The sequence below is a fragment of the Ranitomeya variabilis genome, chromosome 2 (genome assembly GCF_051348905.1).
Source record: "Ranitomeya variabilis isolate aRanVar5 chromosome 2, aRanVar5.hap1, whole genome shotgun sequence".
Lineage (NCBI taxonomy): Eukaryota > Metazoa > Chordata > Amphibia > Anura > Dendrobatidae > Ranitomeya > Ranitomeya variabilis.
The window spans coordinates 354,629,037-354,653,335 of NC_135233.1; the positions used below are offsets into that span (position 1 = coordinate 354,629,037).

Genomic DNA, 24,299 nt, shown 5'->3' on the forward strand with positions numbered 1-24,299 from the left:
CCAGTGCCAAAATCCTTCGCAGTACACAAATCCTTGCCGTTACCAAAATCCATCCCAGAAATTTTGAAAGATCTACATAACTGGGTGAATATTGCCCAGTTATGTTCCCCATTGTTGAAACAAAAACAGTTGGAAGCCCTCTTAAAAAATCCATCCTTAATCTTGATGTCACTAAATTAATTGCACAGGCTTACCTTGGGGATGCTGTAGCCATTAATGTTCACATGCTTTGTGGTGCATCGAGGTGCACCCAATGGCATGACATCACCATATCTCTGTAGCTCATGTATGAAAGCATTTGTGTATTGCATATGTTTCCTGTCATCTGCCCTGGGTTCCTTCTCTCGTCCAATCACTTGGTCAATCTCCTTATGTACTTTATCTGTAGGTCAATAAATAAAATGTACAGATAGTTGGCTTTTGCTGTTTTAAGCTTCTGCAATGTTTTGTATAGAAATGAACACCGAAGGAAATAGATATGAAATAAAAAGGAATGAATATCCCAAAATTAGAATGGCCAGATTCACTCGAATCAGTAGAAATTTTGTCCAGTTGGCCAGCATTGTTCTGGATTAAAGCAAATTAAAGTGCAACACATTTAACATTTCACAGAATCTCAAATTTTTAGCAACTTGGCTAAAATTTTATTAATCAAGAAATGATTTGCTCATCTGAAATAAGCAATAATTGTTGGAGATGATTTTCACATCAGCAACTTTGAGTTGCTGATGTGAAAATCATCTCCAATAATAAAATAATTTCTTGATTAATAAAATTTTAGCCAAAGTTGCTAAAAATTTGAGATTCCGTGAAATGTTAAATGTGTTGTGCTTTAATTTGCTTTAATCCAGAACAATGCAATAATAGTAGTAATAATAATAATAATGCAATGGTAATGCAATAGCTGTTGGGTACTATTTACTATATAGTATTCATAAAATAATAGAAAGGTTGAAGTTTTTTTAGGATTACAATATTGTTAGCATATCATAAATATATACACATCGTCAAAATTGTTGGTACCTCTCGTTTAATGACAGAAAATCCCACAATGGTCACAGAAATAACTTGAATCTGACAAAAGTAGTAATAAATCAAAAATCTATGAAAATGGACGTCATACATTGTTAGGTGTCGAGTTCCTGCCGCTGCACAGGGGGAATCTTGAATCATGTCTGCCGCGGTCTCCCATTCTTCTTCAGCCGCAGTGGAGCCTGCTCAGCGGACACATCAGTCCCAGCACCTGGCTCAGACAGATACTGCACGTTTGGTAACTGCTGCCCTTCCAGGTTCAGCCATTATAACCAGTACAGTTCGGCGGCGAGCACTGGCTCCTGGGACCAAGTCCTGCTTTTCTCCTTCTGAGCATGCCCAAGGGAAGACCTCTCATTGGAGGTCGGGAGTCACACGTTCAGGTCTTGTAGCAGCTCCTATTGGTCCACTAGGAAGGTCCTGGAGAGCTACAACTATAAAAGGTTCACATGGCCACACGGCCATGTGCTAGTATCATTTGTGTTTGGCTGTTGACAGTGGATACTGTACCACTCAGTATATATGTGGTGTGAGTCTGTTTAACTTTGGGGCTGTACACTCAGGCAGGCAGCTAGCGTCAGTGGGGGCAATTAGCCTTGGCTTAGCATCTGGTTCCTTCATGTGTGCGGTTAGCACCGAAGAGTTCCAGATCAAGCACAACCCTAGTTAGGGTATTAGTTTCTGTGTACAGCGCGACTCTGTGAGGCAACAGAGTTAGCTTACATTTCATACGGGGTGAAGTTTAACCCACGTGTGAGCTCAGTGTCCATCCGCCATTACTTTGCAGCAGGTATCTCTGCAAGGTGGACCCCGGGCTGCGAATGCACATCTTATCAATCTCTCTAAGGCTGGTTTCACACTTGCATATTTTGCCGCTGCATTTTAGCGCTAAAAAACGCATGCGTTTTTTTTTCTATACTTAACATTAAAAACGAATGTGTTTTTTTGCATGCGTTTTGACGTGTTTTTTGCAACGCATGCGTTTTTTAATGCGTGTTTTTAGTTGCAGAAATGCAACCTGTAGTAATTTCTAGCGGCGTTTTTTTTTGCCGCGTTTATTCGCGGCAAAAAAATGTATTGCTGTCTATGTAAATGCATGCGTTTTTAAGCACATGCGTTTGCATGCGTTTCTATAGAAAAACACAAGAAAAAAACAAAAAAAACCAAGAAAACCCTATCCCTAACCCTAACCCAACAGACTAAAAGTGAACTTCAAGCTCAAGGAACATCAGTGTCAGATCACAACATCTGTCCTTGTATGAGCCAAAGTGGACTTCATGGCTGATGACCAAGGAGGACACTGAGTCTCCTTCAGCAAGAAGATCATTGGGTACAGTCAGTACCAGCTTCTTGGAAAGAATCGCCAAACCAGGGATTGAAGCTTGAGGAGTCTAATTTGCATATTCCAGGTGCCTTCTGGGAAAAGCGAAGAGTCTCCCTCAGCAAGAAGATTGTTGGGTACAGCCGGGACCGGCTGCTTGGAAAGCATCGTCTTAAACCAGGGATTGAAACTTGAGGCTAATTTGCATATTCCAGGAGCCTTCTGAGAAAAGCAAAGAGTCTCCCACAGCAAGAAGATTGATTAGTACAGCCAAAACCAGCTGCTTGGAAGCATCGCCAAACCAGGGATTGAAGCTTGAGGAGGCCAATTTCCATATTCCAGGTGCCTTCTGGGAAAAGCGAAGAGTCTCCTTCAGCAAGAAGATCATGGGTACAACCAGGACCAGCTGCTTGGAAAGCATCGCCAAACCACACGCCGTACGGAGCTTGAATTTTTGCCTTTCGTACATTATTGCAAAAAAGCTTGGCTGATTGAGTAGATTACACAAGAAGGAAAAGACACAGCAGATTACACAAGAAGGTTACGCATAGTTTATTACACAAGAAGGAAGACACACAGCAAGTCAGCAGGATCTAGGAGCAACATGGCAGATGTGAAAACTACATGGTGGTCTGCAACATGTGCTACATGCTACATGTTCATAGATCGACTTGAAGAATCCAACTTCACCTGCTAGAAGTGTAGACTACTGGCCTTTTTATAAGAAAAGGTGCGGGGTCTGGAAGAAACAATTGCAACTTTGAAACCCATGAAAGAAAATGAAGACTTCCTAGATAGAACAGAAGCATCTCTACTGGTCACAGAAGGTGATGAAAGTGGCAGCGAACCTCCAAAAGCAGACTAGTGGAAGCATGTGAATAAAAGAAGCAAGAAGACCATGGAGACATCACCAACCACGCAACTGAGAAACGGATATCAAGGCCTTGTGGAGGATGAAGATGGCACACCTAAGGATGAGGCACTACCAGAAGGTAAAGAAGAAAAGTGCACACAGCAACACCCAGAAGTGACAACAAAAAGTACAGCCAAGAAGTGAAGAAGAGTGGTAGTGGTGGGAGACTCACTACTGAGAGACACGGAAGCAGCCAGCTGCAGACCAGACATAACCACGAAAGAAGTATGCTGCCTCCCATGTTCGAAGATCAAGGATGTGACCGATAAGATTCCAAAGCTCATCAGTTCCATGGACATCCAGCCATTTCTTCTGATACATAATGGCACCAATGACATGGCAAGGAGGGACCTACCGACAATCTGCAAGGACTTTGATGAGTTGGAGAAGAAAGTAAAGGAACTGGATGCACAGGTAATTTTATCTTTCCATCTATCCTTCCAGTAGACGGGCATGGCACCAGGAGATTGAACAGGATCCTTGATGCAAACAACTGGCTAAGACAATGGTGCAGACAACAAGGATTCGCATTCCTGGACCTTGGTGTGAATTACCTGTACGACAGACTTCACCTCAACAAACCTGGGAAACACACATTTGCCAGAAGACTCGCTTCACTCATCAGGAAGGCGTTAAACTAGAAGAAGAGGGGACGGGAAGAAAAACGTTAGACACAAATATGAAGCCAGAAAATATACAGATGAAGGATATGATGTGTGGCAAAAAAGACCCTAGACAACATACTCCGAAGGGAGGTAAGAAAATTTCTAAAACAATCCACAGGGAGGAGATTGGAACAAAACAAAATCCTCTAAACTGCATGCTTGCAAATGCCAGAAGCCTGACAAACAAGATGGAGGAACTAGAAGCAGAAATATCTGCAGGTAACTATGACATAGTGTGAATAACCAAGACATAGTTAGCTGAAAGCTATGACTGGGCAGTTAACTTACAGGCTTACAGTCTGTTTAGAAAGGATCGTAAAAATCGGAGAGGAAGAGGCGTTTGTCTTTACGTAAAGTCTTGTCTAAAGTCCACTTTAAGGGAGGATATTAGTGAAGGGAATGAGGATGTCGAGTCCATATGGGTCAAAATACGTGGAGGGAAAAATAATAAAATTCTCATTGGGGTCTGTTAAAAACCTCCAAATATAACAGAAACCATGGAAAATCTACTACTAAGGCAGATAGATCAAGCTGCAGCCCATAAAGAGGTCCTTGTTATGAGGGACTTTAACTACCTGAATATTAACTAGGAAAAAAAGACCTGCAAAACCCATAAAGGCAACAGATTTCTGCAAATAACCAAGGAAAATTATCTTTTACAATTGGAGCAGAATCCAACCAGAGGAGCAGCACTTTTAGACCGAATACTATCTAAAAGACCTGACAGAAAAACAAATCTACAGGTGTTCTGGCATCTAGGAAATAGCGACCACAATATTGTACAGTTTCAGTTGTCTTTCGCAATGGGATTTGTCAGGGAGTCACAACAACTCTGAACTTTAGGAAAGCAAAGCTTGACCAGCTTAGGCTACGTTCACATTAGCGTTGTGCGACGCAGCATCGGGCACCGCTGCGGCGACGCATGCGTCATGCACCCCTATATTTAACATGGAGGCGCATGGATATGCGTTGCACTTGCGTTTTGTGACGCATGCGTCACTGCGGCGCACGGGTCAGGGCGCACAGGACGCAGCAAGTTGCATTTTTTGTGCGTCCAAAATCAAGCAAAAAAAGGACGCATGCGTCACAAAACGCTGCGTTGTGCATGCGTTCACATTTGCGTTGTGCGTTGCGTCGCCGACGCTGCGGCGCACAACGCAAATGTGAACGTAGCCTTAGAGATGCCCTTAATCTAGTTGACAGGGACAATGTCCTCAGAAATAAGAATACAGATAATAAATGGGAAATGTTTAAGAACATCCTAAATAAACACTGTTAGCCATTTATACCTTGTGGGAATAAAAGGACAAGAAAAAGGAAAAACTCAATGTGGCTAAACAAAGAAGTAAGGCTAAGTTCACATTTGCGTTGTGCGCCGCAGCGTCGGCGACGCAACACCCAACGCAAATGTAAACGCATGCACAACGCAGCGTTTTGTGAGGCATGCGTCCACTTTTGCATGGTTTTGGGCGCAGAAAAAACTGCAACTTGCTGCGTCCTCTGCGCCCTGACGCATGCACCACAGTGACGCATGCGTCACAAAACGCAAGTGCAACGCATGTCCATGCGCCCCCCATGTTAAATATAGGGGCGCATGACGCATGCGTCGCCGCGGCTGCGCCCGACGCAACGCAAATGTGAACGTAGCCTAAGAGGGGCAATCAACAGTAAAAAGAAAGCATTTAAACTACTAAAGCAGGATGGCATCGTTGAAGCTATTAAAAAAACTATAGGGAGAAAAATACTTTCTCTAAAAAACTAACTAAAGCTGCCAAAAAGGAAACAGAGAAACACATTGCTAAAGAGAGTAAAACTAATCCCAAACTGGTCTTCAACTATATCAATAGTAAAAGAATCACAAGTAGTGTTGAGCGATACCGTCCGATACTTGAAAGTATCGGTATCGGATAGTATCGGTCGATACCCGAAAAGTATCGGATATCGCCGATACCGATACCCGATACCAATACAAGTCAATGGGACACCAAGTATCCGAAGGTATCCTGATGGTTCCCAGGGTCTGAAGGAGAGGAAACTCTCCTTCAGGCCCTGGAATCCATATTACTGTGTAAAATAAAGAATTAAAATAAAAAATATTGATATACTCACCTCTCCGGAGGCCCCTGGACATCACCGCTGGTAACCGGCAGCCTTCTTTGCTTAAAATGAGCGCGTTTAGGGCCTTCCATGATGTCACGGCTTCTGATTGGTCGCGTGCTGCTCATGTGACCGCCACGCGACCAATCACAAGCCACGACGTCATTCTCAGGTCCTAAATTCCTAGAATGAGGAGTTTAGGGCCTGAGAATGACGTCACGGCTTGTGATTGGTTGCGTGGCGGTCACATGAGCGGCACGCAACCAATCAGAAGCCGTGACGTCATGGAAGGCCCTAAACGCGCTCATTTTAAGCAAAGAAGGCTGCCGGTTACCAGCGGTGATTTCCAGGGGCCTCCGGAGAGGTGAGTATATCAATATTTTTTATTTTAATTCTTTATTTTACACAGTAATATGGATCCGATACCGATTCCCGATACCACAAATGTATCGGATCTCGGTATCGGAATTCCGATACCGCAAGTATCGACCGATACCCGATACTTGCGGTATCGGAATGCTCAACACTAATCACAAGTGAAAGTGTAGGCCCCTTAAAAACTTGGGAGGAAAGAATGGTTGTAGATGACCAGGAAAAATCTAATGTATTAAACACCTTCTTCTCCACGGTATTCACGGTGGAAAATAAAATGCTAGCTGAAATGTCGAAAGGTGGCAGATGAGGTTTAACAATGATAAATGTAAGGTTATACACATGGGAAGAAGGAATCAATATCACCATTACACACTGAATAGAAAACCACTGGGTAAATCTGACATGGAGAAGGACTTGGGGATCCTAGTTAATGATAAACTTATCTGGAGCAGCCAGAGCCAGGCAAACAGGATCATGGGGTGCATTAAAAAGGTCTGGATACACATGATGAGAGCATTATACTGCCTCTGTACAAATCCCTGGTTAGACCGCACATGGAGTACTGTGTAAACTTTTGGACACTGGTGCTCAGGAATGATATAATGGAACTATAGCAAGTACAAAGAAGGGCAAAAAAATTAATAAAGGGGATGGGGGAACTACAATACCCAGAGAGATTAGCAAAATTAAGATTATTTAGTCTAGAAAAAAGATGACTGAGGGGCGATCTAATAACCATGTATGAGTATATAAGGGAACAATACAAATATCTCTCTGAGGATCTGTTTATACCAAGGAATGTTACAGTCATAAGGGGGAATTCTCTGCTTCTGGAGGAGAGAATTTTTTTTCCTCCAACATAGAAGAGGATTCTTTACTGTTAGGGCAGTGAGAATCTGGAATTCCTTGCCTGAGGAGGTGGTGATGGCGAACTCAGTCGAGGGAGTCAAGAGAGGCCTGGATGTCTTCCTGGAGTGTAACAATATTGTATCTTGCAGTAATTAGGTTCTTTAGAAGGACGTATATCTGGGGATTTATTCTGACTGAATAAAGGCTGAACTGGATGGACAAATGTATTTTTTTGGCCTTGCCAACTATGTTACTATGCAACCATTGTTGGAAAAAAATCATAAAAAAGCCAGACTGGAATTTGCCAAACTACATGTTGAGAAGCCACAAAGCTTTTGGGAGAAAGTCCTATGGACAGATGAGACAAAAATTGAACTTTTTGGCAAGGCACATCAGCTCTATGTTCACAGACTGAAAAATGAAGCATATCAAGAAAAGAACACTGTCCCTACTGTGAAACATGGAGGAGGCACTGTTATGTTCTGGGGCTGCTTTGCTGCATCTGGCACAGGGTGTCAGAAAGCTTGGTCTCAGTCGTAGGTCATGGGTCTTGCAACAGGATAATGACCCAAAACTCACAGCTAAAGACACCCAAGAATGGCTAACAGGAAAACATTGGACTATTCTGAAGTGTCCTTCTATGAGCCGTGACCTAAATCCTGTTGAGCACCTTTGGAAAGAGCTGAAACATGCCATCTGGAAAAGGCAAATTTAAACATGAGACAACTGGAGCAGTCTGCAGTTGAGAAGTGGGCCAAAATACCTGTCAAAAGGTGCAGAAGTCTCATTGACAGTTACAGAAGTCGTTTGATTGCAGTGATTGTCTCAAAAGGTAGTGCAACAAAATATTAAGTTAAGGGTACCATCATTTCTGTCCAAACCTATTTCATGAGTTTTATTTTTAAAAATGTCTATGGAAGCATGGTTGAAAAGCAATGTCTGACTTTCATTTGTTAATTTTCATAGATTTTTTTTATTTATTATTACTTTTGTCAGATTCAAGTTATTTCTGTGATCATTGTGTGTTTTTCTGTCATTAAACGAGAGGTACCAACAATTTTGACCACATGTGTAAGTCCTCAATATCAGATTAATGAGAGTCTAACTCTCAGTTTAGGCACTCGACTCTTTGAGGGGGAATAGTGAGATGGCCAATACATCATCTCTGAATTATAGATATAAATTTTTCATTTTGCATTTTATCTTCCTGTTTTGCAAAAATCTATTAATGTCTTGGAAGTAATATGCCATGACCGGAAAACATATTGCAGCCATGTGAATGACACTTATCACTGTGAGAAATTTTCTAGGGGCACATTGGGTTGCCATGAAACTGTTTCTGAAAGGCCATCTGAAACATTTAAAGAAAATATGTGGAGGTACCAGAAAGTATACACTTGACTACTTACCTTGTAACTCAGGATACCTTGCAAGTATTAAGAAACCGAAACTTATTGTAATTGCAGTAGTCTCAGCACCAGCCAGAAACATGTCATATATAGTTGATTTGAGATTCGGTAGTGTAAAAACTGTATTGACATTCTTCTCTTCCTTTGAAAAAAAAACCCCAAAGGTATTAATCATTTTTCTTGAGTACAACTTGGCCATGGAGAACATAAAGGGGGTCTGTAAGCAAAAGTGCAGGTGGTCACAACATCTTTGGCATGGTAGACCAGTATAGCGCACCTCCACACGACAATTGTCAATCAAAGAAGACAGGTGGAGTTAGATGCAAAATTACTAGGTCAGAAGGTTCACTAAACTGCTAGCCATGCAAAAGGTGCACTGATGTGCAGGTACTTTGCTATGAATTTAGATGTTACTCGAAATGTGTTTACATAAGGCTGTAATGCATCAATATATTTTACTTCATATGTAATATAATCATAATTGGATCTTGGGCCTAGAGCAAAGTTCTACAGAGTGAAGAGACAGCTGACGCAATTGGCCCTGGTGCCCAAGGAGACCCGAAAGTGCTATCATGTGTTCCAGATTTTGCGTTGAGACTGAATAAGGATGATGGGCTGTTTTTTATGATTCTGTCCATATAGACATAAAACAATGGTTGTGGTTGGAGATGGACAAATTTATTCATGTCTAATTTAATTCTCATTTACAAAAATTTGCATTCCTTGGAACATAGATTTTTTCAATTCACTCTACGCGAATTCAGAAAAATGGCTCAAGCTTCGGCTGCCATTTTGCTGAATAGCAGACGGCAAGGCGAAACCGTAAAAAAAATAGTACACACCTCTTTGCTCACCTGTCTTTCTGTCCCAATAGACCTTTTTTTTTTGTCCTTCTTCTTTTCCCCATATCCCATTGCATGCATCCTGTTCTCTTCAATCCAGACCATGGCTTCCATCTTGATCTTGCCCCAAGATGTCTCAACACAGTGTTTTCATTCAGATGTATAGTTGAAATGGAGCCAAAGCCAGGACTGAAGAAACTGAAGAGGATAGGGAAAAGAGAAAAAGAAGAGGAGCTGAGGACCAAACTGCAGGCTGTGGAGACAGCGCCACCAATGAATAATTATTTTTTTTATTTACTCCCATTGGTTATTATGCTTTGGGATCTGCACAGACATTCAATTTGCAAAGAGTAACTTTGCTGTAAATTTAATTTCCTTATAAAATCTGTGCACTTTGGCAAATTTGAATCTTGGGAAAATGTGATCACCTCTAGATTTTTCTTTGTTGTTGCTAGAAATGTGTTTCTCAATGAAGCTCCACCATATATAGGCAAGTAAATATTCAATTACTACATGTATACATTTTAGTCCAAATCTCACTTTGTTCAGATATTTTCCTTTGATACAATGGGGTCTCTGTCATGATCTCAATGGCAAGAGAACATAGCATCAGCATATATAGGAACTAGCTCTTGGAAGATGGAAACTGAGCTGACCATGAACTAAACCTAACGCACAACTAGCAGTGGCCGGGTAGCATGCCTACGTTGATTCTAGATGCCCAGCACCAGCCGGAGGACTAAATAAAGCTAGCAGAGGAAAATATTAGTCCTAGCTCACCTCTAGAGAAATACCCCGAAAGGAGACAGAGGCCCCCCACATGTATTGGCGGTGAGTTAAGATGAAATAACAAACGTAGTATGAAAATAGGTTTAGCAAATTCGAGGTCCACTTACTACATAGCAGAAGACAGAAAGGACACTTTCATGGTCAGCTGAAAACCCTATCAAAACACCATCCAGAAATTACTTTAAAACTCTGGCATTAACTCATAACACCAGAGTGGCAATTCCTGTTCACAAGAGCTTTCCAGACACAGTAACGAAACTACAGCTGTGAACTGGAACAAAAATGCAAAAACAAACATGGACAAGAGTCCAACTTATCTAGTAGTTGTCTAGGAGCAGGAACAAGCACAGAGAGGCTTCTGATAACATTGTTGACCGGCAAGCAACTAACAGAGAAGCAAGGTTATATAGCGACTCCCACAACTTGATGGGAACAGGTGAACAGAGAAGATGAAGACACCAGTTCAATTCCACCAGTAGCCACCGGGGGAGCCCAGAATCCAAATTCACAACAGTACCCCCCCCTCAAGGAGGGGGCACCGAACCCTCACCAGAACCACCAGGGCGATCAGGATGGGCCCTATGAAAGGCACGAACCAGATCAGAGGCATGAACATCAGATGCATTCACCCAAGAATTATCCTCCTGGCCGTATCCCTTCCACTTGACCAGATACTGGAGTCTCCGTCTGGAAACACGGGAGTCTAAGATTTTCTCCACAACGTACTCCAACTCACCCTCAACCAACACCGGAGCAGGAGGCTCAACGGAAGGCACAACCGGTACCTCATACCTGCGCAATAATGACCGATGAAAAACGTTATGAATAGAAAAGGATGCAGGGAGGTCCAAACGGAAGGAAACAGGGTTAAGGATCTCCAATATCTTATACGGGCCGATGAACCGAGGCTTAAACTTAGAAGAGACCCTCATAGGGACAAAACGAGAAGACAACCACACCAAATCCCCAACACAAAGCCGAGGACCAACACGACGGTGGCGGTTGGCAAAAAGCTGAGTCTTCTCCTGGGACAACCTCAAATTGTCCACCACCTGCCCCCAGATCTGATGCAATCTCTCCACCACAGCATCCACTCCAGGACAATCCGAAGATTCCACCTGACTAGAGGAAAATCGAGGATGAAACCCCGAATTACAGAAAAACGGGGACACCAAAGTGGCAGAGCTGGCCCGATTATTGAGAGCGAACTCCGCCAATGGCAAAAAAGCAACCCAATCATCCTGGTCAGCAGACACAAAACACCTCAGATATGTCTCCAGGGTCTGATTAGTCCGCTCGGTCTGGCCATTCGTCTGAGGATGGAAAGCGGACGAAAAAGATAAATCTATGCCCATCCTAGCACAGAATGCCCGCCAAAATCTAGACACGAATTGGGTCCCTCTGTCAGAAATGATATTCTCAGGAATACCATGCAAACGAACAACATTTTGAAAAAACAGAGGAACCAACTCGGAAGAAGAAGGCAACTTGGGCAGAGGAACCAAATGGACCATCTTAGAAAAACGGTCACACACCACCCAGATGACAGACATCTTCTGAGAAACCGGCAGATCTGAAATAAAATCCATCGAGATGTGCGTCCAAGGCCTCTTAGGAATAGGCAAGGGCAACAATAATCCACTAGCCCGAGAACAACAAGGCTTGGCCCGAGCACAAACGTCACAAGACTGCACAAAGCCTCGCACATCTCGTGACAGGGAAGGCCACCAGAAGGACCTTGCCACCAAATCCCTGGTACCAAAAATGCCAGGATGACCTGCCAACGCAGAAGAATGAACCTCAGAGATGACTCTACTGGTCCAATCATCAGGAACAAACAGTTTATCAGGTGGGCAACGATCAGGTCTATCCGCCTGAAACTCCTGCAAGGCCCGCCGCAGGTCTGGAGAAACGGCTGACAATACCACTCCATCCTTAAGGATACCTGTGGGCTCAGAGTTACCAGGCGAGTCAGGCTCAAAACTCCTAGAAAGGGCATCCGCCTTAACATTCTTAGAACCCGGTAGGTACGACACCACAAAATTAAACCGAGAGAAAAATAATGACCAGCGCGCCTGTCTAGGATTCAGGCGCCTGGCGGTCTCAAGATAAATCAAATTTTTGTGGTCAGTCAATACCACCACCTGATGTCTGGCCCCCTCAAGCCAATGGCGCCACTCCTCAAAAGCCCACTTCATGGCCAAAAGCTCCCGATTCCCAACATCATAATTCCGCTCAGCGGGCGAAAATTTACGGGAAAAGAAGGCACAAGGCCTCATCACGGAGCAGTCAGAACTTTTCTGCGACAACACTGCCCCAGCTCCGATCTCAGAAGCGTCGACCTCAACCTGAAAAGGTAGAGCAACATCAGGCTGACGCAACACAGGGGCAGAGGAAAAACGGCGCTTAAGCTCCCGAAAGGCCTCCACAGCATCAGGGGACCAATCAGCAACATCAGCACCCTTCTTAGTCAAATCGGTCAATGGCTTAGCAATATCCGAAAAACCAGCAATAAATCGACGATAAAAGTTAGCAAAGCCCAAAAATTTCTGAAGACTCTTAAGAGAAGAGGGCTGCGTCCAATCACAAATGGCTTGAACCTTGACAGGATCCATTTCAATGGAAGAGGGGGAAAAAATATATCCCAAAAAGGAAATCCTCTGTACCCCAAAAACACACTTAGAACCCTTCACACACAAAGAATTAGACCGCAAAACCTGAAAAACCCTCCTGACTTGCTGGACATGAGAGTCCCAGTCATCCGAAAAAATCAGAATATCATCCAGATACACAATCATAAATTTATCCAAATAATCGCGAAAAATATCATGCATAAAGGACTGGAAAACTGACGGAGCATTTGAAAGACCAAAAGGCATCACTAAATACTCAAAGTGGCCCTCGGGCGTATTAAATGCGGTTTTCCACTCATCCCCCTGCCTGATTCGCACCAAATTATACGCCCCCCGAAGGTCAATCTTAGAGAACCACTTGGCCCCCCTTTATGCGAGCAAACAAATCCGTCAGCAACGGCAATGGGTATTGATATTTAACAGTGATTTTATTCAAAAGCCGATAATCAATACATGGTCTCAAAGAGCCGTCTTTTTTTGACACAAAGAAAAAACCGGCTCCTAAGGGAGATGACGATGGACGAATATGTCCCTTTTCCAAGGACTCCTTTATATATTCTCGCATAGCAGCATGTTCAGGCACAGACAGATTAAATAAACGACCCTTTGGGTATTTACTACCCGGGATTAAATCTATGGCACAATCGCACTCTCGGTGCGGAGGTAACGAACCAAGCTTGGATTCTTCAAAGACGTCACGATAGTCAGACAGGAACTCAGGAATTTCAGAGGGAATAGATGATGAAATGGAAACCACAGGTACATCCCCATGAGCCCCCTTACATCCCCAGCTCAACACAGACATAGCTCTCCAGTCGAGGACTGGGTTGTGAGATTGCAGCCAAGGCAATCCTAACACCAAATCATCATGTAGATTATACAGCACCAGAAAGCGAATAATCTCCTGGTGATCCGGATTAATACGCATAGTTACTTGTGTCCAGTATTGTGGTTTATTATTAGCCAATGGGGTGGAGTCAATCCCCTTCAGAGGAATAGGAGTCTCCAAAGGCTCTAAATCATACCCACAGCGTTTGGCAAAGGACCAATCCATAAGACTCAAAGCGGCGCCAGAGTCGACATAGGCGTCCGTGGTAATAGATGACAAAGAGCAAATCAGGGTCACAGATAGAATAAACTTAGACGGTAAGGTGCAAATGGAAACAGATTTACCAAGCTTTTTAGTGCGCTTAGAGCATGCTGATATAACATGAGTAGAATCACCACAATAGAAACACAACCCATTTTTCCGTCTAAAATTCTGCCGCTCGCTTCGGGACAGAATTCTATCACACTGCATACTCTCTGGCGACCTCTCAGTGGAAACCGCCAGATGGTGCACTGGTTTGCGCTCCCGCAGACGCCTATCGATCTGAATAGCCATTGTCATGGACTCATTCAGACCCGCAGGCACAGGGAACCCCACCATAACATCCTTAATGGCATCAGAGAGACCCTCTCTGAAAGTCGCCGCCAGGGCGCACTCATTCCACTGAGTAAGCACAGACCATTTACGGAATCTTTGGCAGTAAATTTCCGCTTCATCTTGCCCCTGAGATAGGGACATCAAAGTTTTTTCTGCCTGAAGCTCCAAATGAGGTTCGTCATAAAGCAACCCCAAGGCCAGAAAAAACGCATCCACATTGAGCAACGCAGGATCCCCTGGTGTCAATGAAAAAGCCCAGTCTTGAGGGTCGCCCCGGAGCAAGGAAATCACAATCCTGACCTGCTGTGCAGGGTCTCCAGCAGAGCGAGATTTCAGGGACAAAAATAATTTGCAATTATTTCGAAAATTCTGAAACCCGGATCTATTCCCCGAGAAAAATTCCGGCAAAGGAATTCTCGGCTCAGATACAGGTGCATGACAAACAAAATCTTGCAATTTTTGTACTTTCGTGGCGAGATTATTCAAACCTGCAGTTACACTCTGAAGATCCATTACAAACAGGTGGACACAGAGCCATTCAAGGGTTAAGAGGAGGTAAGAAGCAGCTAGACAGCAATTAAGGGCTAGGCAGCAAAACTCTGAAGGGAAAAAAAAAAAAAAAATTTCCCTTAAACACTTCTCTATCTCCTGCTTCAGCCCAAACAATTAACACTTTGTTGGCCGGTCAAACTGTCATGATCTCAATGGCAAGAGAACATAGCATCAGCATATATAGGAACTAGCTCTTGGAAGATGGAAACTGAGCTGACCATGAACTAAACCTAACGCACAACTAGCAGTGGCCGGGTAGCATGCCTACGTTGATTCTAGATGCCCAGCACCAGCCGGAGGACTAAATAAAGCTAGCAGAGGAAAATATTAGTCCTAGCTCACCTCTAGAGAAATACCCCGAAAGGAGACAGAGGCCCCCCACATGTATTGGCGGTGAGTTAAGATGAAATAACAAACGTAGTATGAAAATAGGTTTAGCAAATTCGAGGTCCACTTACTACATAGCAGAAGACAGAAAGGACACTTTCATGGTCAGCTGAAAACCCTATCAAAACACCATCCAGAAATTACTTTAAAACTCTGGCATTAACTCATAACACCAGAGTGGCAATTCCTGTTCACAAGAGCTTTCCAGACACAGTAACGAAACTACAGCTGTGAACTGGAACAAAAATGCAAAAACAAACATGGACAAGAGTCCAACTTATCTAGTAGTTGTCTAGGAGCAGGAACAAGCACAGAGAGGCTTCTGATAACATTGTTGACCGGCAAGCAACTAACAGAGAAGCAAGGTTATATAGCGACTCCCACAACTTGATGGGAACAGGTGAACAGAGAAGATGAAGACACCAGTTCAATTCCACCAGTAGCCACCGGGGGAGCCCAGAATCCAAATTCACAACAGGTCTCTCTACATATTAATAGTCTGATAGTAAGTAACATGATAAAACTATGGAGAGAAGATGTAAAATTACATCAAATGAATGGATGTGTAATGTTTGAACAGGCCTGTTCCACCAGAGTGAGAGCTATTGTTTGCAGTGGTTCCTTCACTATGGTCAAGTTCTGTACAGATGACCGCCACCAGAGATATCTATATCCAGGGCCAGCGTTATGGGCAGGCAGACTAGGCCGCTGCCTAGGACCCCCAGGCACAGAAGGGTCCCCCTGCTGGTTCCACAATGGAGCACAAGGCTCTTAAAGGCAGAAGCAGTCAGGCGTGTTATACTGACCTGACCTGCGCTCTGCATGTTCTCCTGTTCTTCTGATATATGGCCATCCATCCTCATTCCTACAGACTTCAGAGTTATCATTTATACTGTGTCCTGATGGCTGCTGTTCAGCGTAAGGACCTTACTATGTGACACCTGACCAATGACGTAGTCCTGAGGCTGTACAGCAGTGCCTGTCAGGACACAGTACAGTAGCTGTGCTGCCATCCAGTAGAATTTTTCCCATGTAGACAAACGCTACATCACTGGTGAGTTTTTTTCACTGCACCTCCACACCAGTTACACAATGCACAGCATCACAAACCTCCAATGTAATAAACATAACAAAAATTGAAAAAACAAACACACACAAAATTATATTAAAAAAAAGATTGATACCTGCTGTCACTTATCAGGATCCTGCACAGGCCGCTCTGTGCTGTGCACTGGCACTGGGAGTGATGACTATAGATGAGCGAATTTGTTCAGATTTTGGACCCGAATTTGATTTTGACATATTCGGGCCATATTTGAACACTACTAGGGCCAAATGTATGTCTTATGTTCGGTTCCAAACATGTTCGGTAATTTCTATTCCCATTGACTCTAATGAAGTTTGGCTGTGTTCAACGAATATTGCAAAAACAATATTCGAGTCCGATCGTATTTGCAACCGAATCTAAATCCACATTCGCAAATCTCTGGTGATGATGTCACTGTGATTTCTGATCACAGGACTGCTGCATTATGTAATAAGCTACAGCAGTCAGGTGACCTGAGCAGAGAGCCATCAGGAGGTGGAGCCCTGCCATCAGGTCTCAGTTGAGGCTGATGCACAGATCCTGGATAATGATTCTTTGACAAGACTACGCCTCCAGGTTAAGGAACTGACTAAAAGCGCAGCTGCACTAGTTAAAACCGTGCAGTCCCTACAGGAATCGCCAAAAGAGAAGATCAAGCTGGCTTCTAGACTGGAGGATTTCCCCTGGCGACGACAGAAGAGGATCCCGCCAGCCTGAGGCAGAGACTAAGATCGTTATCATCAGGACGGACGACCCATCTGATGCCGGTGCGACCAGGCAGGATGCATCGCAAGGTACTGTCATTTCAACGAGCGACCCCTGGGGCAGAGGGCCAACCCCCAGGAATAAGAGGACTAGGCCCACAAAATTTGGGAGTCAAATACATTGGAGGACGACCGGTCCTCCCTTTTGTGATCAACGGCATCCCGATGAACGCTTTATTGGACACCGGTTCTCAGGTGAAGACAATGCCTTACATTCTATATGAACGGTACTGGGCTGACACAGACATTACCCATGGCCCAGATGATGATTTGATAATAGTAGCCCGTAATGGTCAATCGTTGCCACAGGTGGGGTACAAATAGGTCACCATTAAGGTGGGGCGGGTAGAATTAAAGGCCCAAGGAAAGTTGATTATTGATACTGACCGACGTGAACGTAACCCCATAATGACCATTGGTATTAATGTCCTAGAAAATTGTCATGCAGAGGTTATTGTCTTATTGCAACAGGTGGCCAAAACTGCTGGTTCCAGTGAACAACGTGTCCTGCAGAAAGAAATCAGAGCTCTGGTGCAGAGACAGCAGATAGAACTATCTGGTGAAGAAATTGGCCGTGCCACAGTGAGTGATTCGATCCCCATCGCAATACCCCCCAGGAGTGAACTGTTAATATAGTGTCGGGCAGCAATAGGCCTCAGAAATAAAGACTACCAGGCCCTGGTAGAGCCTGTGTATTCAGATAGTAGGCCCACAATTTTGACAGCCAGAGGGGTGGTTGAAGTCCGCAAGGGGAGGGTACCAGTACGTGTCCTTAACTGTGAGGAGAAGGAGGTCCACCTAACCAGATATGCCACACTTGCCAAACTGTTTACTGTTGATAATAGTGTAATACAGGCAAAAGAACCCTTGGTCCCGTCCAATCAGGCCTAGGACAATGGCTCTGCAGGACAAATGGAAGATTGGTGTTAGAAATTACACGTGGGCACTGATTCTACACCTTCACACCAAAAACAAGGGGCTTACCGAGTGGTCCATGAGTATGAGCGGGTATTCAGCAAACACCCACTAGATTTTGGGCAGGTAAAAGGGATACAACATCATATCCCCAGGGGGGATCATCTGCCCATTAAGGAGAGATACTGGCCTGTACCTCCAGCTCATTATCAGTGTTCCAAAGACATGTTATGACAGATGAAAGAGGCTGGGGTAATCAGAGATAGTTGTATCCTGTTGTGAATTCTGTTCTCGAACTCCCTCCTGTGGTTATGAATGGTACTTCGGCGAGTTCTGTCCATGGACTCCCTCTGGTGGTTGTGAGTGGAGCTGCTGGTTCTGAGGTTCCTTCCCCAGCTGACCTCGTTCAGGCCTTGGCTGGCTGCTCTATTTAACTCCACTCAGATCGTTACTTGATGCCAGCTGTCAATGTCCTAGTACTGGTTCAGTTCTCTTGGATTTTTCAGATGACCTGTCTACTTCAGCAAAAGCTAAGTCCCCGCTAGCTTATTTGTTACCACTGTGTTTTTGTCCAGCTTGCTATTATGATTTTGTCTTGTTAGCTGGAAGCTCTGGGATGCAGAGTGGCACCACCGTGCCGTGAGTCGGTGCGGTGCTTTCTTTTGCATACTCTGCGTGGTTTTTTTGTTAGTTTTTTATGCTGACCGCAAAGATACCTTTTCTATCCTCAGTCTGTTTAGTTCAAGTCTGGCCTCCTTTGCTGAAACCTATTTCATTCCTGTGTTTGTAACTTCCATCTTAACTCACAGTCAATATGTGTGGGGGGCTGCCTATTTCTTTGGGGAATTTCTCTGAGGCAAGGTAGGCTGTATTTTCTATCTTTAGGGGTAGTTAGCTCTTAGGCTGTGAAGAGGCGTCTAGGCAGAGTCAGGAACGCTCCACGGCTATTTCTAGTTGTTGTGATAGGATTAGGGGTTGCGGTCAGCAGAGCTCCCACTTCCCAGAGCTCGTCCTGTATTACTAGTTTGCTCATCTGGTCATTTCTAGTGCTCCTAACCACCAGTTCGATCATAACAGTATCCCCTGGGAAGCTCCATTAGTCCTTGTCAGAAAAAAGGACGGCACCAGGAGAATGTGTGTAGATTATAGGCAGATAAACCGCATTGCACACAAAGACGCATACCCATTGCCCAGAATAGAAGAGTCATTAGCTGCCTTAAAATCTGCTAACTGCTTCTCTACCTTGGATCTCACCAGTGGGTACTGGCAGGATCCCGAGGCAGAGGCTTATAAGGAAAAGACGGCCTTCACCACACCGATGGGTCTCTGTAAATTCAACTACATGCCGCTCGGACTGTGCAACATCCCAGGAACATTTCAGAGAATGATGAAGTGCTGTCTTGGGCACAAGAATTTCGAAACCATCTTGCTGTACCTGGACGATGTCTTCTCCAAGACTTATGAGGACCATCTGAAGCACCTGGCTGAGGTGTTTGAAGCTCTGTCCAACTTTGGCTTGAAGGTAAAACCATCTAAATGTCACCTGTTAAAGCCCAACGTACAGTACCTGGGCCATGTGGTGAGCCCCGAAGGAGTGGCACCAGACCCTGACAAGGTTATTGTGATCAGAAACTGGCCAAAGCCCAGCAACCTCCATGAAGTCCAGCAGTTCCTCTGGGTTGGTAGGCTACTACAGAAGATTTATCAAAGACTTCACTAAGAAAGCCGCACCACTGCAAGACCTGTTAGTGGGCCAATCCAAGAAAATGAAGGGTATGAATGCTCCATTTGACTGGGACGACGGGCTGAGGAGAACCTTCACTTGATTGAAGTTGACTCTCACGGGAGATGAGGTACTGACTTACCCTGAATATGACCAACCATTTGTGCTGTACCAGGACGCCAGCAACATGGGACTGGGATCCGTGTTGTCCCAGGTACAGAAAGGCAAAGAAAGGGCAATTGCCTAGGCCAGCAGGAAACTTCGCCCCACTGAAAGGAACCTCGAGAACTACATTTCCTTTAAGCTGGAGTTCCTCCCTATCGTCTGGGCAGTGACAGAGAGGTTCAAGCACTACCTGGCCTCAGCAAGATTCAAGGTCTACACGGACAACAATCCGCTGACTCACTGGAGACTGCAAAACTAGTTGCCTTTGAGCAGCGAAGGATGGCCCGGTTGTCCAATTATGAGTTCACCATCAAGTACCATGCAGGGCACAAGAATGGGAATGCCGATGCCTTGTCCAGGATGCCCAACTTGCCAGAGATAGGAGAAGATTCAGAAACAATCAAAGAAATAGAGTTGCCAGCTTTCCATCGCCCTAAGGCAACTCAGTATTCCCATTATGTGAGGAACAGGCACATAAACAAGCAAGAAGCCACTCTGAACCCATTGTCCCACCATGGGTGGGCAGAGACACAGGACAGTGACCCCATGGTCCATCTGGTCAAGGAGCTGCTGGCGCAAGCCAGTTCGCACCCTAGTCCAGATGCTCCACAAGAGACTCAACAGCTGTGGAAAGAGAAAGGCAGACTGTTTATGTATGATGGTAAGCTGTGTCAGAGGAGTATTGACCCACACACTCACGAGCTGGTCTGGCAGATAGTGGTCCCAAGACAAGATGTGCCAATGGTTCTGGAAGCATACCACAATGGAGCAGGACACTTTGGATGGAAGAAGTTAGCGATCCTATTTCGTGGAAGGTTCTACTGGATGAGCATGAGGAAAGCCATCGAAAAGTGGTGCCGAGAGTGTGGCCCATGTAGCCTGCGCAGTTAGGACCGTGACAGCCAGAGGGCTCCCCTACAGCCCATAGTGACCAAACAGCCATTTGAACTGGTTGCCTTAGACTACGTGAAGCTAACACCAAACCGGTCAGGTTATGTCTATGCTCTGACCACTGTAGACCATTACTCCAGATTCCTGGTAGTAGTACCTGTCAAGGACCAGACAGCAAAGACAGCAGCCAAAACCTTCAAGCAACACTTTTGCAGACCCCATGGATATCCTGAAAAAGTACTCACTGATCAAGGACCAGGCTTTGAAGCGGAAGTATTTCAAGAATTCTGCTACCTGTATGGATGCAAAAAAATCAGAACAAATCCGTATCACCCGCAAACCAACGGAATGTGCGAAAAGATGAACCAAGTAGTGATTTTTTTTATTTATTATTTACTTATATAGCACCATTAATTCCATGGTGCTGTACATCAGAAGGGGTTACATCAAAATGCAAATATCACTTACAGTAAACAAAACTAACAATGACAGACTGATACAGAGGGGAGAGGACCCTGCCCTCGTGGGCTTACATTCTACAGGATTATGGGGAAAGAGACAGTAGGTCGAGGGTTGCAGTAGCTCCAATGGTGTTGAGGTGGCCATGTGGTCATTACAGGCTGTAAGCTTCTTTGAAGAGGTGGGTTTTCAGGTTTCTTTTGAAGGATCCAAATATGGTGGATAACCGGACGTGTTGGGGCACAGAATTCCAGAGGATGGGGGATATTCGGGAGAAGTCTTGGAGGCGATTGGGTGAGGAGCGAATAAGCATGGAGGAGAGAAGGAGGACTTGGGAGTAGGGTTGAGCGAAACGAATCGGTCAATTTCATAAGTCGCCGACTTTCGGCAAAGTTGGGTTTCGTGAAACTCGAGCCTATCACAGTGTGGGATCAGCCACGTGGTCGGCGATCTTCGCGCCAAAGTCGCGTTTCATATGACGAGTTCAGCGCCATTTCTCAGCCAATGAAGGTGGACGCAGAGTGTGGGCTTGTGCTGTAGCGATTTCCAATGTCCAACACCACCTTTTCTTTGCAGGGACAGTGGAGGCTAGATTTCTGTGCATCAGCTCTGCAGCTTATAAGGCTCCCTGATAGCTGCGTTGCTGTGTGTACGCCGCTGTGCAAACCAACTGCTTTTTTAAAAGCAAATATCCTGCTGCTCTTTCCTTTCTGCACAGTTATCTTGTTTATTTGTCCACACGTTTGTGTGCAGCAGTCCTTTTTATTGCTGGCTGCCATACTTGTCCTGACTGAGATCATTGTAGGGAGATTGTTATAGTAGTGCAGTCCTTTTTTTTTTTTTAATATATCTGCCAGCCACTATCTGCCACTGAAACTGTGTAGTGTAATACAGTGGGCCTGATTTTTTCTGCTGTCTCCCACAAATTAAAAGGGAGATTAATACTGCCACAAAGTACATCTGCGTCAGTCCTGTTTGTGGCATATCTGCAAGCCACTTTCTGCCACTCAAACTGTGTGGTCTAATACAGTGGGCCTGATTTTTTCTGCATTCTCCCACACATAAAAAGGGATATTTATACAGCCACTGAGTGCTTCTGCGTCAGTCCTGTTTGTGGCATATCTGCCAGCCACTTTCTGCCACTGAAACTGTGTAGTGTAATACAGTGGGCCTGATTTTTTCTGCATTCTCCCACACATAAAAAGGGAGATTTACACTGCCACTGAGTGCATCTGCGTCAGTCCTGTTTGTGGCGTATCTGTCAGCCACTTTCTGTCACTCAAACTGAGTAGTTTAATACAGTGGGCTTGATTTTTTCTGCTGTCTCCCACAAATTAAAAGGGAGATTAATACTGCCACAAAGTACATCTGTGTCAGTCCTGTTTGTGGCATATCTGCAAGCCACTTTCTGCCACTCAAACTGTGTGGTGTAATACAGTGGGCCTGATTTTTCTGCCGTCTCACACAAATTAAAAGGGAGATTAATACTGCCACAAAGCACATCTGCGTCAGTCCTGTTTGTGGCATATCTACCAGCCACTTTCTGCCACTGAAACTGTGTAGTGTAATACAGTGGGCCTGAGTTTTTCTGCTGTCTCCCACAAATTAAAAGGGAGATTAATACTGCCACAAAGTACATCTGCGTCAGTCCTGTTTGTGGCATATCTGCAAGCCACTTTCTGCCACTCAAACTGTGTAGTGTAATACAGTGGGCCTGATTTTTTCTGCTGTCTCTCACAAATTAAAAGGGAGATTTATACTGCCACTGTGTGCATCTGCGTCAGTCCTGTTTGTGGCATATCTGCCAGCCACTGTCTGCCACTGAAACTGTGTAGTCTAATACAGTGGGCCTGATTTTTTCTGCTGTCTCACACAAATTAAAAGGGAGATTAATACTGCCACAAAGTACATCTGCGTCAGTCCTGTTTGTGGCATATCTGCCAGCCACTTTCTGCCACTGAAACTGTATAGTGTAATACAGTGGGCCTGATTTTTTCTGCTGTCTCCCACAAATTAAAAGGGAGATTAATACTGCCACAAAGTACATCTGTGTCAGTCCTGTTTGTGGCATATCTGCAAGCCACTTTCTGCCACTCAAACTGTGTAGTGTAATACAGTGGGCCTGATTTCTTTCTGCTGTCTCCCACACATAAAAAGGGAGATTTATACTGCCACAAAGTGTATCTGCGTTCGTCCTGTTTGTGGCATATCTGCTAGCCACTGTCAGCCACTGAAACTGTGTAGTGTAATACAGTGGGCCTGATTTTTTCTGCTGTCTCCCACACATAAAAAGGGAGATTTATATTGCCACAAAGTGCATCTGCGTCGGCCCTGTTTGTGGCATATCTGCCAGCCACTGTCAGCCACTGAAACTGTGTAGTGTAATACAGTGGGCCTGATTTTTTTCTGCATTCTCCCACACATAAAAAGGGATATTTATACAGCCACTGAGTGCATCTGCTTCAGTCCTGTTTGTGGCATATCTGCCATCCACTGTCTGCCACTGAAACTGTGTAGTGTAATACAGTGGGCCTGATTTTCCCAGCACTTTCCGACACCTATTAAGGGAAATTTAAATTCACAACAAGTTTACGTCCACCTTCTACTTGGTTTTACAGTACCATATAATGGTTGTTAGTTTGGTTACATTATTCCAAGAATGAGGAAGTCTGGTGGAAGAGGTCATGGCCGTGGGCGGTCATTGCCAGCTGGTAATGATGGTAGTGGTGGTGGTCGTGGAGCATCAGGTGGTCGTGGGAAAAGCAATATAGCACCTAAGTCTCGAGTTGTTGAGCCAGCGTCTTCGTCTGGCTACACAAGGCCTCGAACGCTCCCTTTTCTGGGAGTAGGAAAACCGCTTTTAAAGCCGGAGCAGCAGGAAAAAGTTTTGGCTTTCCTTGCTGACTCTGCCTCTAGCTCTTTCGCCTCCTCTTCGGAAAGTACAAAATTTAAAAGCAGCACGTCGTCAGTGGATGCTCCCGGTCAGGAACAAGTCGCTTCCTTGT

The 24,299-nt window shown here is 44.6% G+C and overlaps 1 protein-coding gene across 1 annotated transcript in view; it reads right to left on the reverse strand.

Annotated features, from left to right (window-relative positions):
* LOC143803753 (cytochrome P450 2G1-like) overlaps nt 1–24,299 on the reverse strand; it is a 353,179-nt gene that overhangs the window by 59,475 nt on the left and 269,405 nt on the right. Inside the window, exons 7-8 of the mRNA XM_077281525.1 lie at nt 8,662–8,781; nt 195–382 (exon numbers count right to left, since the gene is read on the reverse strand). Coding sequence (XP_077137640.1) covers nt 195–382; nt 8,662–8,781 — 308 coding nt within the window. The remainder of the gene's footprint in view (nt 1–194; nt 383–8,661; nt 8,782–24,299) is intronic.